We start from the raw sequence: 14,482 nt of genomic DNA, 5'->3' as shown, positions 1-14,482 counted from the left end.
AGCACTTGATAGCCGTATCTTCTGTTACCTGGGATTGCCAGAACAAATACACTCCGACCAAGGCGCACAATTTCAATCTGCCCTAATGGTAGAGCTTTGTCGGCTCTGGAAGATAGCCAAAAGTAAAACCACTCCCTACCACCCTCAAGGGAATAGTATGGTAGAGAGAATGAATCGGACGCTCGGGGACTCATTGCGCAGTCTTCTGTTGGGAAGACAACAAGAGGACTGGGATCTTCTGTTGCCTCAAATTATGAGAGGGTTCCGTGCCTCGCCCCATTCTGCAACTGGCGAGACAGCAAACTATCTTATGTTTGGAAGAGAAACGCGACTTCCGGATCAAATCGTTTATGGGGTAACAGATACTGAAAATGTTACCACCCAACAATATGCCCTAGAATTGCTAGAACGACTTCAAGAGGCTCATGACAAGCTGCGGCAGCAGCAGCTCGAAATTCGAACAGATGATTCTGACGAACCTCCACTATACGAAGTCGGTGACTTGGTTAGCATGACACGAAAAAGAAAGAAGAGAGGGCAGAGCGAGAAACTGTGTCCTAAATTTGTTGGTCCTTTCCGAATCACTGAGGTGAGGCCCAACCACACTTACAAACTGGAGCGGAATGGTCAGGAATCTATTCAGAATGAAGGTCGACTAAAACCGTTTGTGGAGTGTGTGGAAGAAGCGGGTCAGGCTCCGTTTATCCCGGAGCCTGTGCGCCATCCTAACATGAAAGGAGCTAGAAAACTCAGAAAGGCACCTGATCCTTTGTTTAGTTTAGAAGATTTTCCTCCGCTAATGCCAAACCCAAAAGAGCGACAGTACACTGAGCAAGGAGCTTCCGCGGAAGATGTAGTAGAAGCGATCGCCCAGCCTGAGGTGTTAGAAGAAAGACCGAGACGTTCACTGAAACATTATCTCATAGATTATGCAAATAAGTGATGGATCGTCTCCATTGCCACGGCTGTGATCATCTCACAGGCCCATCTTGTGTTGGGAAGTAGTTAGTTACATATATATATATGTGTGTATGTATATATGTATATATATATATATATATATATATACCTAGTCTCATGTCATTATACTTTATTATATTATTATCACCATGCTCGAAGAACTGAGGGAACTGAAATCCATTCAGCGTCGTCTCGCCTCCAAAGTTGCGGTCAAAGAAGAAAGACTCCAGAGAGCATCAAAGAATACTTTAACCCACTGACTAATCTTTTACTCACATTATTATTATTGTTACTCTTACTGTTGTATATTATCTCGATTTAAAATGCCTTTTTTTAATTAAGTCATTTAAAGGAAGGGGCTGTGTAATGGATTTATATATAATATCTGCGATATGTTGGCCATTTTTGTTTGGCTGAGAATTTTGCCTTCTTCATGACAAACAACCGGTAGACTTGAATTACGAAATTATGAATCATGTTGTTTGCTAAGAACGGTGGTCAGCTTGGAATTTCTGCTGACTCCGGAACTACAGCCTACACGTGAAAGGATAATGATTGGACCAAGTATATAGAAACTTTAAGTTTATTGGTCTACCATTTATGTTTAGAAGGTATATAATAATATGTTACCTTATTTTTACTCAGTCTTTTTCCTGCTCTTATCTGAATATATTCTAAGCCTTATTCTATATTCAAGGTATGTTTTAGTCTGAATCAGTAAATAAAAGGAATTATAACCTGTGAAATTAAGCTTGTTGTTATATCTATCAATCTAGATTGTGGATAAGAGATTTTAGCCGCATGCTATGCTATTCTAGGCTGTAACGGCTTATCACCGAACAGCGTTGGTCTATCAATATCTGATTATCTCAGATATTGTTTGAGTTTGTACAACTTTCCATAGTCATCATATCACTATGTCAAGTTGATTATCCTATGTCAATTGATTGTCTCAATTACATAGGACTACGTTATTGAAGTGGCAATTATAACACGAAAGTCATCCTTTCGGGGTTATGGGGTTACACTAGTACTGTTCATCACAGTTTAGTGTAGCTGTGGGCAATATCAATAACCCGAAAGTCATCCTTTCAGGGTTATGTGGCTATGCTAACACTGTTCATCACAGTTTAGTGTAGCTATCTAGGCCTATTTAAATATTAGGGTTAATATTAATCTGACAGCATTTAAACTATAGCCCGTGAGTTCTTGAAGGTGTAGTAATATAAAAGTATTAGGGAAAATCCTTCACAATAATAATGCCTTAAACTATAATAATATTGGTAAATCGTCTGACAGACACGCCCTCGGTACTTTCAACAATAGTTAAAAAAGTGTTCGTTCTCATTCTGCAATGCATTTGTTGTTTTTCATGGTACCAGCTGATGTAAAATTTTATGGTGAATAATTTGGAATCAAAATACTTTTCATAGACCGTGTGGTTAAAGAGCTATGACGATTTCTACGCGCCCTTGTCAAATATTAGGTTTTACCGAATACATTCATAAATGTACCATATTTTCCGGACGATTAACCGCACCCCTATATAAGCCGCATCTGCTTTATTTTCCAAAAATCGATAATAAACAATACATAGGCCGCAGCTTTTGTATAGGCCGCAGAACTCATAACAGTGCTTTTTAACACGGCAACAACTTTGCTGATTAAAACGGAACAATACCGTTAGGCTCTGTTCCGTTTTTCTTTCACCGCTAGCGGCGCGATCACCAGAGATTCTGGTCAATGTGACCCTACCGATGAAAGAAAAAACCACTGATTAGCCGCAGCCTCTAAATAAGTTGCATGGCTGAAAATGTCTAAAAAAAGTAGCGGTTAATAGTCTAAAAAATACGGTAATTATGTCCTGGTAAAGAAATTAATTTGATAGTGAAAGATTTAAATATTTCTGCAAAACTACAGCCGAAGAATAACATATCTGCAACTAATTTTTGCCCTACCCTCCTGTACTCTTTTCTCAGTTGCCCTTTAGTTAAATGTCAACGTATAGTACCAGTAACACAGCTCAGTATGGGTTATAGCTGCCTACCATCGATCGATGTCCATAACACAAAGATAATCGATAGAATGCCGGTAAGCAGTCAAAACTTGATATATATGATAATAATCTGTTCTGAGATTTTCTTGTAAATGTTAAAACTGTTGTAAATGAAGTTGATATTTATCGAAGAGTAAACTGTATTTGTTTAATTCGTTCTATAGCCCAAAAAACAGCAATAAAAATATCTAGCAACAGAATATAATATTTAATAACTGGGTGCTTTATATAAAACTGTATAAAAACCAATGTAAGCGACTCAGTTTTATGTGAGAAATTAAATTAATAAATTAATAATTAGCAAACATGGAATATTTACGCTCTAAAAGAAAGCATTGTCTCCTTTTTTCACCAACTTTGCTCGTCTTCTTGGAATTCATGATTTTATTACTACAATTATTGCTCGACATACGAGTGTCCCAACATCTGAGAAATTTGAGATACGACCAAAATTTCTAACAAGTTTTTGATTTGAAATAGAAAACAAATTAAATTTATTAATTTAATTTGTTTATCAAGATTTATTTCCTCTCTGCTGCATGTATGGTACTTTATTCCAAACCAAATTTATCCTGGAACTACTGTAAATGTACTGTGACAATCTACACGTGGGGTTTGGCACAGGAACAATTGTGGCTGGATACCATTCCTAACACCACTAATGTTCCTTCTGTGATTTGAACCCCTGACCTACTGATTACATGTTGGTGCATTAACTATATTAACTTGGTGCAAAAATATATTACTATTGGAAGCCTCCAGCCTAACCTAATCTTGTCTTTACTTTGCTTTTCTATGTACACAAACAGTATATTTTGCACAAAATATACTGTGACCATTTGCTCATGAGATTTATTTCAGGAACAATTGTGATTGGATGCTCTTCCTAACACCACTAATGGTCCTTCTGGGATTTGAACCCCTGACCTACTGATTACATGACAGCGTACTAACCACTGACCCACTGCTCCTCCATTATATAGAAACAAGCATTCGAGACAATTCTCGATGTGGCCGCTTATGCGAGAGGCCGCTTTCAAGGACAGCATCGCTAGGTCTTTCTCGTCGAATCAGTTTGAAAAAGTTTTAAAACGGCCTGCTAAAAGTGATAATGAAATGGGGTAAACAGCGCCAAACCGGCAAGGCATAAACAAAAATGAAAACAAAGACAAAACTAAAATAAAGTTTAGTGTAAGATTAAAGATATAAAGTTTAGTAAGATTAAAGATATATAGTTTAGTGTAAGATTAAAGATATAAAGTTTAGTGTAAGATTAAAGATATAAAGTTTAGTAAGATTAAAGATATAAAGTTTGGTAAGATTAAAGATATAAAGTTTAGTAAGATTAAAGATATAATGTTTAGTGTAAGATTAAAGATATAAAGTTTAGTGTAAGATTAAAGATATAGAGTTTAGTGTAAGATTAAAGATATAAAGTTTAGTGTAAGATTAAAGATATAAAGTTTAGTAAGATTAAAGAAATAAAGTTTAGTAAGATTAAAGATATAATGTTTAGTGTAAGATTAAAGATATAAAGTTTAGTAAGATTAAAGATATAAAGTTTAGTAAGATTAAAGATATAAAGTTTAGTGTAAGATTAAAGATATAAAGTTTAGTGTAAGATTAAAGATATAAAGTTTAGTAAGATTAAAGACATAAAGTTTAGTGTAAGATTAAAGATATAAAGTTTAGTGTAAGATTAAAGATATAAAGTTTAGTGTAAGATTAAAGATATAAAGTTTAGTAAGATTAAAGATATAAAGTTTAGTGTAAGATTAAAGATATAAAGTTTAGTAAGATTAAAGATCATTTTCTCAAGTATGTTTAGTAAGCTAAATTCATTTTAGTTAAATTTAAAGTTTATGTTATATTAAGCATCACAAAAGTGTAGTGTACCGAACGTGTTGTCATCAAGTCTTTTTCATGCTACCGGTAGCCACTACGTCTATCACAAAAGTTAGAAAACCATACAGTACTGTACATAATAATGTTACATTCTATTGTAGAACATAACCACTAGTTGTGTATTTGTTACTTGGAATTGGTAAATTAGAACAATAAAAACACATATTTCCATCGTAATACCTTTTTTCAGAGGGTGGAAACATATTGATTTGTATTTAGTTATTTTATATAGGAATTATCGCCTAGGGATTCGAAAGAATCGACGTAGGAGCTCAGTCCTAGAGCGTATTAAGCTTGTAGATCAAAGTATGACTGTACTTGATCTGGGTAGCCGCCCACACTCTAACAGTTGGCGGTAGAGCCGCAAGTTTGTAGCTCAAGGTATGACTGTACTTGATCTGGTCAGCCGCCCACACTCTAACAGTTGGCTGTAGAGCCGCAAGCATGTAGGTCACGGTATGATTGTCTAAAAGGAAGGTATCAATCACTGTTTAATGTTGTTCAAACATACAAACAAGAATATGTAAAACTATCTGTATAGCTATATTAATTTAAAAACTACAATGTTTTGAGAAACTTCAAGTGCCACACGCTATTAAAATACTTCTGGTATATAAAAATATTCGCTTCAATTTGACATCATTAGATATCGAAAAGACTGTATGCAGAAGTGATCATAAGTCGTTGGTTTGACTGTATTAAAAACCAATAATATGTGAATCAATAAAATTTTTATAGTGAAGTTTTCAAGACCATCCCAATAAGGAAATACATCTCATTCAAGAAACTAAGTAAAAGTGAGTAAAAAAAGGCAAAATATGTTTACAACATTTTGCAATTCATGCTACTGACCTTGACACAACCGTAGTAACGTATCTATACCGATTGTACATCGTTGACTTTCATTACTCACAACAGGGCTAATGAAGCGGTCGATCTCATAAAGTGACCAATAGATAAATATCACAACTTTATGTTTTTGAACAACAAACTTTTAGAGGATCATTTTTAGTCAAAAACAGTAGCACTTCAAGTTCTTACTACCATAAAACCTCTAATTGAATGCCATAGAGCTCTATTTTTCAACCCTTCGTGTATAGTGACATTCAAATAGAGGTGGCGTTTAATTAGAGTTTTTACTGGAACTTTTAGTTGTTTTTCGTATGTGATGATGCCCAGTTTGTTTTAACAAAATAGCATAATTCTTTTTTGCAGACTTTACTGAGGGCTCTAAACAGACCCGACTTTAGAAAATCAACCATAAAAGTAATAGACGATCATGAAGACAGAAAGGACAATGACAATTGCTGCAGTGAAGACGGTGCAGAGGTAAGTGATACAATTGCGTCACATGAAAAAATAAGAGTGTCAGTTATCAAAGTCATGATCAAATGAGTGAACTGAGTTAGAATGATGGTCGATGTGCCATGTACGGAGCAAAAGCCTCGATTCTATGAGCGAAAAGAAGGTTATGTTGATAATCTCACCGCATTTATTGTTCGTAGTCATAACTAAACTCACAGGCTTTTTTTCCCGAAAAGTTTTGACCCTTTAGTTAAAATATGCATCTCCTTAGACTTGCCGCCCCAACATCTATATATATATATATATTTCTCAAAGTATGTGTGTCATTCCGGCTATAGATATAGCTATAGTGCACGCTGATTATTTTACCAATGCGGAATATTTTTTGCACGGTTCAATTACTATGTCTGAGGTCAAGGCCAATTCTTCTCACGCAGGCAATTATATTGTCTCCATGGAAAGAACCTCGACATTATCTCTCCGTTCGATCAGACAAAGCCAGTACGATATCTCATTTTTACATCTGTACCGCTATCAAGAAGTATATATACCAGCATGGTTGTATTCAAGAATTTTTATTAATTCAACATATTCACGATTTTCATTTTGTTTTCTCAGTTCGCATTAATTGTATCATTACTGAATCATCTTTTATTGTAATTGTTGCAAAACCGACTTAATTAAACTATTTTTGCTAATTATTTCACATTTATATCTAAACTTTTTTAGTCGTTTTATTTTTTTTAATTTATTTGACCTGCACGAAACATTTTTCTCATGATATGAAGTTTAAAAGTTAGAATGGCAAATGTTGTTATATGTTAAATATAAATAAATTTTCTGACCAAAGACTTTTTTGTTACCCGGGCAACGCCGGGTTGTACAGCTAGTTTATGATAAAAATGGCATAGACATGTAAGCATAGACATAGACATAGACATGTAGTTTGCCCTGATATCAAGTTAAATTCATCTAGTACTTTTAGAATCCAAATTTTTCATATTCTCTGACGAAAAGTAAGCCGAGCACTAAACCTTTTTTTTAAACCTTTTTGTCCTCATTTTTTCTCTCAGTTACAGGTTTTCAACACATTTTACCTATTGCATACAGCATCTAACAATTATTTTGAAAATATCATTGCTAGCTGCTTTAACAATCTTCCATCTAATATCCCTTCTCTTAGCAGAAAACGGTATTTTAAACACTATTTGTCAAACCATTTATTTTACTTTATTGGCTAACTGTTGCCCTTTTTTGTTGTTTAATGATTTTGGTATAGCATAATTTGGAAAACATTTTCATTTGAAATAAAATTGTTGCTAATAAAATAAATATATATATTGCATTACTAATAGTATTTTATTCATTAGTAAATGTAGACAGGGAGATTGGAAGTAAATGTAGACAGCAATCTGTGAAAGAACTAGAGAAAGGTAAAACATAATTATGATAAAGCCATTAGTGGTGAGTAACAATGATTATGCAAAATATACTAGAATTTGTCAGAGAATAGCTTAAATTAGGGTTGGCAGCACCTAGTAGTATGTCATGTAGTATATATACCATCTATAATAGCTTTCCTTTTTATAGCTTTTTTCTTGTTTTTTCTTTATAGCTTTTGTTCTTTTTCTTTGCGTTTTTTTAGCAATGTCACAATTCCGCTTCTACTAGTAAAAAACACACTCTGGGCTTCAATTTAGTACCAAGAACAAACATTTTGGTGTAGCAACTGATTCACAAAATCAAATTTTGTGAAGTTCTTAAAAGCTCCGATATCTCAAAAACCACTGCTTCAAACGCAATGATTTCATTTGTGGTCAGTAAATACTTATCTTGCAAATGGTGCGTCAAATTTAAACTCTTTATGTCCTTTTTGGGCTGAAATAGTTTTTGGGTTTAAATCAGACTTTGAATTCATCAATTTTAACACTTTGAATCCTGTTGCTGCCAGAAGGTTGATGTCTAAAGTTTATTTAATACGCTTAATACTGATTGGTCGGCATTGGTTTCATCCTTGACCCAAATTCCTTAGAAGCGTCTTGTTACAGTATATAGCTGTCGGAACCTGAAACTATCAACAAATCTTTCAGCTGAAATCTAAATCTATTTAATAGTAAAACTCAAATACATGCTTGTGCAATCACAATTACCATTTTTTATGAAATGTATTTATTGGATAGACAGCGGTAAGACAGCGGTAAGACATCGGTAAGACATCGGTAAGACAGCGGTAAGACAGCGGTAAGACATCGGTAAGACAGCGGTAAGACATCGGTAAGACATCGGTAAGACTGCTAAATCAGCTGATGGCATACCTAACTTTACAGGGTTACGATGTCCCTGTTATGCGATTTTTACGCCTTATAATGTGGAACACAATGTTTTTTGCCTTATGATGCCAACACTGGAACAGATTAAAATCATATGATGAGGGTACATTGTAAAAATTGATGCAATCACATTTTCAACTGTTCTCTCGGTTTTTGACTCTCACCTGAGCCTTATTTTCTCTTTTCTAGTCAATATTCTTCACTCGGGTCCAACTCCTACTGTATTTTGCCCTGTCCTTCATCGACCTTATTCTAAGGCTATTGGCACTGTGATTATTAAAATCCATCCTCAAGTCAGGTCAAATATAGTTCAAATGGAGTTGGTGACATTTTGACCTTCCTTCCCATGTTCACACTACTTTATACAGCAGCGTCGCTGGGCCACTGGCCATTTCACCGGGCCAGGTCACGTATTGACCTAGCAAGCAAAAGGTATTGTAACTGTAGATTGGCTATATCGATATTTTTGCTACCAGTGCTGATATTCTGGCCTGGTTATCAGGTTCCCATCTTTCAATGTTTTTGATGTTGTTTTGGCCATTTCTTTTTTGGCCTATTTGTTGACTCAGCTATCTAATTGGCTAATAATTAAGCATAACAGATTATATCTGTTGATTAAAATTAAAAGGATTATGGGATAATGAAGCGGCTTTCAAAGGAAAATGTAGTTGCTGACATTAGCTCCCACGGAAAGGGCACGCCAGCCGCAGACCAACGCATCGATAGTCTCAAGGAACGTTTAATATGTTGAATATGTCACGTACGCATCGTGGCACTTGGCAAACATACTTTTAAAATGTTGATTACAAAAGTTGCGGCTTAAAAGTTTCCATTGATAAGGAAAATCACAGCTGAGGATTGTCTCACTCTTGCAATGATAAACCGTGTAATACTTCGTTTCACAAAAGTTTTGTATCCGGGTGGGCATGACTACAAATTCGCATTGTTTATTCGATGGAGAGAGCAGCGTAAGGTTGAATGTATTTCTGAAAACCACCAAGGAATTCAATCACAACCTGTTTGACACAGCAGCCCATGAGTATGACAGCCTTGTAATGTCGACTATTTTCGAGCTTAAGAATTGCCGTATAATTTCATGAGCTTTAGTGCATTTATTTGGGATCAGCATGATTATTATTTCATACTTAAACTATGAATGTTGCCGGATAAAAATACATAAGCAACAATTTAACTAATAATAAATACTAAACAGTATTATATATAAATAGCTATCTTGGAAAAATATTTTAGTGTCCCATGTACTTAATGTTTAAATAAAGTTTTGATAAGGCACTGTGTCAAAGGTTGGAAACACTAACCTTTGCAATAAATTTCCCTACGGAACAATTAAAGGCTAAAGGTTTTGTATCCCGCCTGCGTTGTAAAGCTGAGGCTATTTCATCAATTAAAACCCATATTGATTTCACAAATTGTTTTAATATTTGACGAAGAATGTCACTTTCTTCTCTTTGCTAGGTGAGAGTTTACAACTCTCTGATCATAACCCAGTTTTTAGATACTTCTGTGGGGGACCAGTAGTACCCTGATGAAACCATTTAAGGATGCATAGACACATTTCATATTACGACTACTTAGACTTTTGGTGCGTCACTCTTCATAAAAGACTTCCTAGTTGTCAAGTAGTTGCTTCCAAGTAATGGTTAGATATTGGATGACTGTTAGCCCAGTTGTCTTTTATGCTGATACTCACTGTTCCTATGACCCGGATGGCGTCATCTGCAGGTTATCCGCAAAATGGAAGCGGCGAAAATGCGCAAGTCAAGTGAGTTTTGTTACTCGCAAACTTCTACCAAGTGTTTCACGCTTGCGAAAGATGGAAGCGGCCCCTGCCAAAGATGCGCAAGTAAATTCTGCGCAAGCTATTGCATTTTAAACACATTTTTCCATCCTTGAGTCATTCCTATTTCGATTTGAACAGTTGCACGTGCTCAAAAGTTGCAACAGAAGATAACTTTCAAGTAATACTTATACTTTTAAACGATGATTCATTGTGTCTAGAAAACATGCTGCCAAGCGAGACAGGAGTGTCTCGCTATGACCTCTCGCTTAGACTTCCTTTATCATTTTTAACAAATTATCTGCATCATGCGAATGTCCATTACAGTGATTATCACTCGGTTACTCAACATAGAATTTCAAACTCGCATCATTCGCGCAATAGAAACATAATAAATAGGAAAACATAAGACAGCAAAAAGAAGAGAAGTATGTACATTTGGCTGACTTGTATCATCTTGTTGAATGGACAGCGTTTAGGAGATAGTAGATAAGAGTAGACAATTTCTATCATGCCAAATGTTTTGCATTCATATCAGTTCATTTAACGTCAAACAAATAAAATCACATATTTATGAAGGCTCATCATTCATGAAGGGAAACAAAGCTCAGGACCTAAGGCTAGTTTTATGATGGGCTCTAATTTGTTTACTTCTCGTTTTACTTCTTTATATGTTAACAAATGTAGGCAGTCTCGTAAGAGGCTGGTCAGGTCAAAAGATGATGGTATTGTTTAGTAGATCTTACTATAATGTGGTACTAGTATGCTGGGATTCCCATGCGCTGCGATAGATAGTCCAGTGTAATACGCATGTGCACAATTATTCTTAGTTGTGTAAAGGTAGTTGTGTGCATTGCTTGAAATATGACAATCTGTTTTTGATTCTCGTATAGAGTAATCTTTCTTCCTAACGATCTTATTGTGGTTTTGGAAAAATGGACAACGCGACTCCTATTATAGTAAAAACTTGTCGAATGCCTTGTGTTGCCCGGGTAATAAAAAGGTTTTTACCATAAAAATTTATTTTTATTCAACATGCAACAGTTAATATTTTAACTGTTAAACTTCATATCATGAGAAAAGTTTTTGTGCATTCTAAATAAATTAAGAGAAAAAGTAAAGCAACTGTAAAGGTGTTTAAATCTGAAATAATTAACGAGTGATGGCTAGATAAAATCTGTTTTGCTGCGATTGCTATGAAAAAGGATTTAATACTGATACAATTAATATGACCTGAGAAAACAAAATAAAAATCATCAATATTTTGAATTGATAAAAACAATGAGTGCATAAAATTGTGTATAAAAAGGGTACTGTTGTAGCAGAAGCTATCCGTTAAAGCATTGAATATGACGATACTGATACCTCTTGGTATTGGTACAACTGGTTATAAAATGATATATTAGCCTGTCTTTGTCTGACCGAACGGAAAAGAATGTAGAGGCTATTCCTACTCGAGATACTACAATTGTCCATAGTGAAAGTATTTAGCCTTTACAGATTTAGCGATCGGCCTGAGGAAAAACCAGAAATAGGAGTGTAACGGCACATTTAAAAAATACAAATTTTAAAACTGGGTAGGCTAATGGTAAAACAGACTTTTAAAAAGATTTTTGAACAAAGAACAAATGCAAAAGGTAATATTGGTAAATAATAAAAAGTACCCGTGTAGCGTGTGCAATCGTCATAAGTATAAATAAAAAGTTAAAATGATAAGAATGGCTTGGCCTAGTGGTTACATGTGCTTGTTCGTAGACTTGCGGTTTGAATGTCTCGAGTCCAAATTCTGTGTTCGGTAGATTTTTAATTCCTAAAACTTTGTCGCTATAATCGGACACACAAATAACAGACAGATGACAGACAAACGCTGAGATTTATATGTATAGATTGATAAGTAACTGATGTTCTGGTAAAGAATTATGTTTATGCGTTATGGTTACATGCACATGAAAGCCACTGTGTCCTTCTTGACATTCCATATGATCTTGCTTTTTCTAACTTATTCCCACAAGTTATGTATTTGCCAAAGATGGTAGACCTCTCAGTCTATTTTCCATTCTCCTCAAATTTTATTTGTTATCGTTATGGTAAGATCTTTCTGTAATGTTTTAACAGCGCAAAAGCTTCTGATTCTAATATAATTGACGGGTGAGAAGTGAGAGTTAGGATAGGGTTCTAATCATGTGGCTGAGCATGTTAGTACTAGCATGTCTGTGAACATGACAGTACTAACATGTCGGTGAACATGACAGTACTAAGATGTCGGTGAACATGACAGTACTAACATGTCGGTGAACATGACAGTACTAACATGTCGGTGAACATGACTGTACTAACATGTCAGTGAACATGACAGTACTAACAGGTCGGTGAACATGACAGTACTAACATGTCGGTGAACATGACAGTACTAAAATGTCGGTGAACATGACAGTACTAACATGTCGGTGAACATGACAGTACTAAAATGTCGGTGAACATGACAGTACTAACATGTCGGTGAACATGACAGTACTAAAATGTCGGCGAAGTGGAGACGCCATCTAAAGGGTTGGTGTCTAATATCCACATGTTTATCCACTGCTTTATGTCTACTTACTTGGCTAACCGGTCTATCGTAGCGCTTGGTCAACCATTCCTTGGATCTATTCAGTCTTTGTCATTCCTCAGTTACCAAGCCTTCTAGCTGGGAATCTGCATGAAGCTGCGTGTCCTTTTAGACAATCACCGCGGCTACATATCAAAGTGTGTTAAGCAATGGATTAACCTTAATCGGTTAATCTGTAGATGAATGAGCTGGAGGTGTGACCACTGGCCAAATATGGAAGTTATGTGCTGGAGGGCATATCTGGCCAGTGGTCACACCTCCATGCAGTTCATGACGCTTTATGGTCTTTAAAACTGTTAGTTGACTGGTTAGGCCTCACCAGCTAATTTCCCTTAAATTTTGGGCTATACAAACAAAATTCATACCTTTTCACCCCAAATGTTAGGTTGGTGTTTTAGTACACCTTACCTTGTTTCCTATAGCAATAGTGTTGCTTTATTCACTATTTATTGATAGCCGTAAACTATTGCTATTAGCTGTGATTACAACTACAAATGTTGACGAAATAACCAATAATTTAACCAGCAATAAGACCACTTTTATTACTTGCCAACCACATGTAACTTTCTGTGGTATGAGCTCCATGTCGATGATGAGGGGTGAACACTATGAGTGAACTACAATTTTTTTTTGTCATTTCGTTATATGGTTCACAGACACTTGTGAACATATGCAAATTTATGCGGTCTACACATTCACACATAAACATATGTGTGAACTAAACGCCTGGCTACATACGCTGACAAAATGGTCTTTGGCTAAGCCAACTCGTTGTCAATGCGGCATTTTGAAACAAACACATTGGTTTATGTCGGTATATAGAGGTCAAACCAAGGGCATCTTTGATTAGCTCAAGTATCTCATTCTATTGATTTCTTTTTTAATTTCGAAGACAAGCTAATTTCATCCTTGGTTTTTCATTAAAAGATAATGACAACAGAACTTCACACAAACAGTTTATATATAGCAAAATATATATTCACTTGTAACGGATATATGGAAGCCACTAATATATCAACTTGAACTGTTCATGAAATATTTCTGACAATGCATTCAATAATTCAATCCCTTTTAATATAATCTGATTTGTCATGTGGCTAGTGTTCCTGCACTTGCCTATTTTCATCGTTAATGCGTAGCGTTTTTTATTAAGGAAAATATAGCAACGCAAATAGCTACGCAAAAGCTATTATAAGCATAAAATGTTGATTATTCATATTAGGTGACAAATATGCTGATAAAACTTTAATTCCGGTGCTGGAAAATCCCTTCCTGTCATAGGATTCACGAATACTCTGACACGCTCAGACGCTATGTTTCCGTGACGACGTCAGTCCGCTAGTTTGTTGTCATCTGCAAGATAAAAACAGCAAAAATCTGCAAGTTAAAGCGAGTTTTGACTTCTACAAATTTTTACTGAATGTTTCATGCTTGGGAAAAATGGAAACGGCACTTGTGGATGATGCACGAGAAAATACCTGCAAGCTATTCCATTTTAAACATTTTTCACAATTTTCATT

At 35.4% G+C, this 14,482-nt stretch overlaps 1 protein-coding gene across 1 annotated transcript in view; it reads left to right on the top strand.

Annotated features, from left to right (window-relative positions):
* Nucleotides 1-14,482, top strand: part of LOC137387774 (uncharacterized) — a 67,630-nt gene that overhangs the window by 15,501 nt on the left and 37,647 nt on the right. Inside the window, exon 2 of the mRNA XM_068074286.1 lies at nucleotides 6,137-6,250. Within this exon, the coding sequence (XP_067930387.1) occupies nucleotides 6,137-6,250 (114 nt within the window). The remainder of the gene's footprint in view (nucleotides 1-6,136; nucleotides 6,251-14,482) is intronic.

The sequence above is a fragment of the Watersipora subatra genome, chromosome 2 (assembly GCF_963576615.1).
Source record: "Watersipora subatra chromosome 2, tzWatSuba1.1, whole genome shotgun sequence".
Classification (NCBI taxonomy): domain Eukaryota; kingdom Metazoa; phylum Bryozoa; class Gymnolaemata; order Cheilostomatida; family Watersiporidae; genus Watersipora; species Watersipora subatra.
Note: the sequence above shows the minus strand (reverse complement) of the source record. Positions and strands in the feature narration are given on the sequence as shown.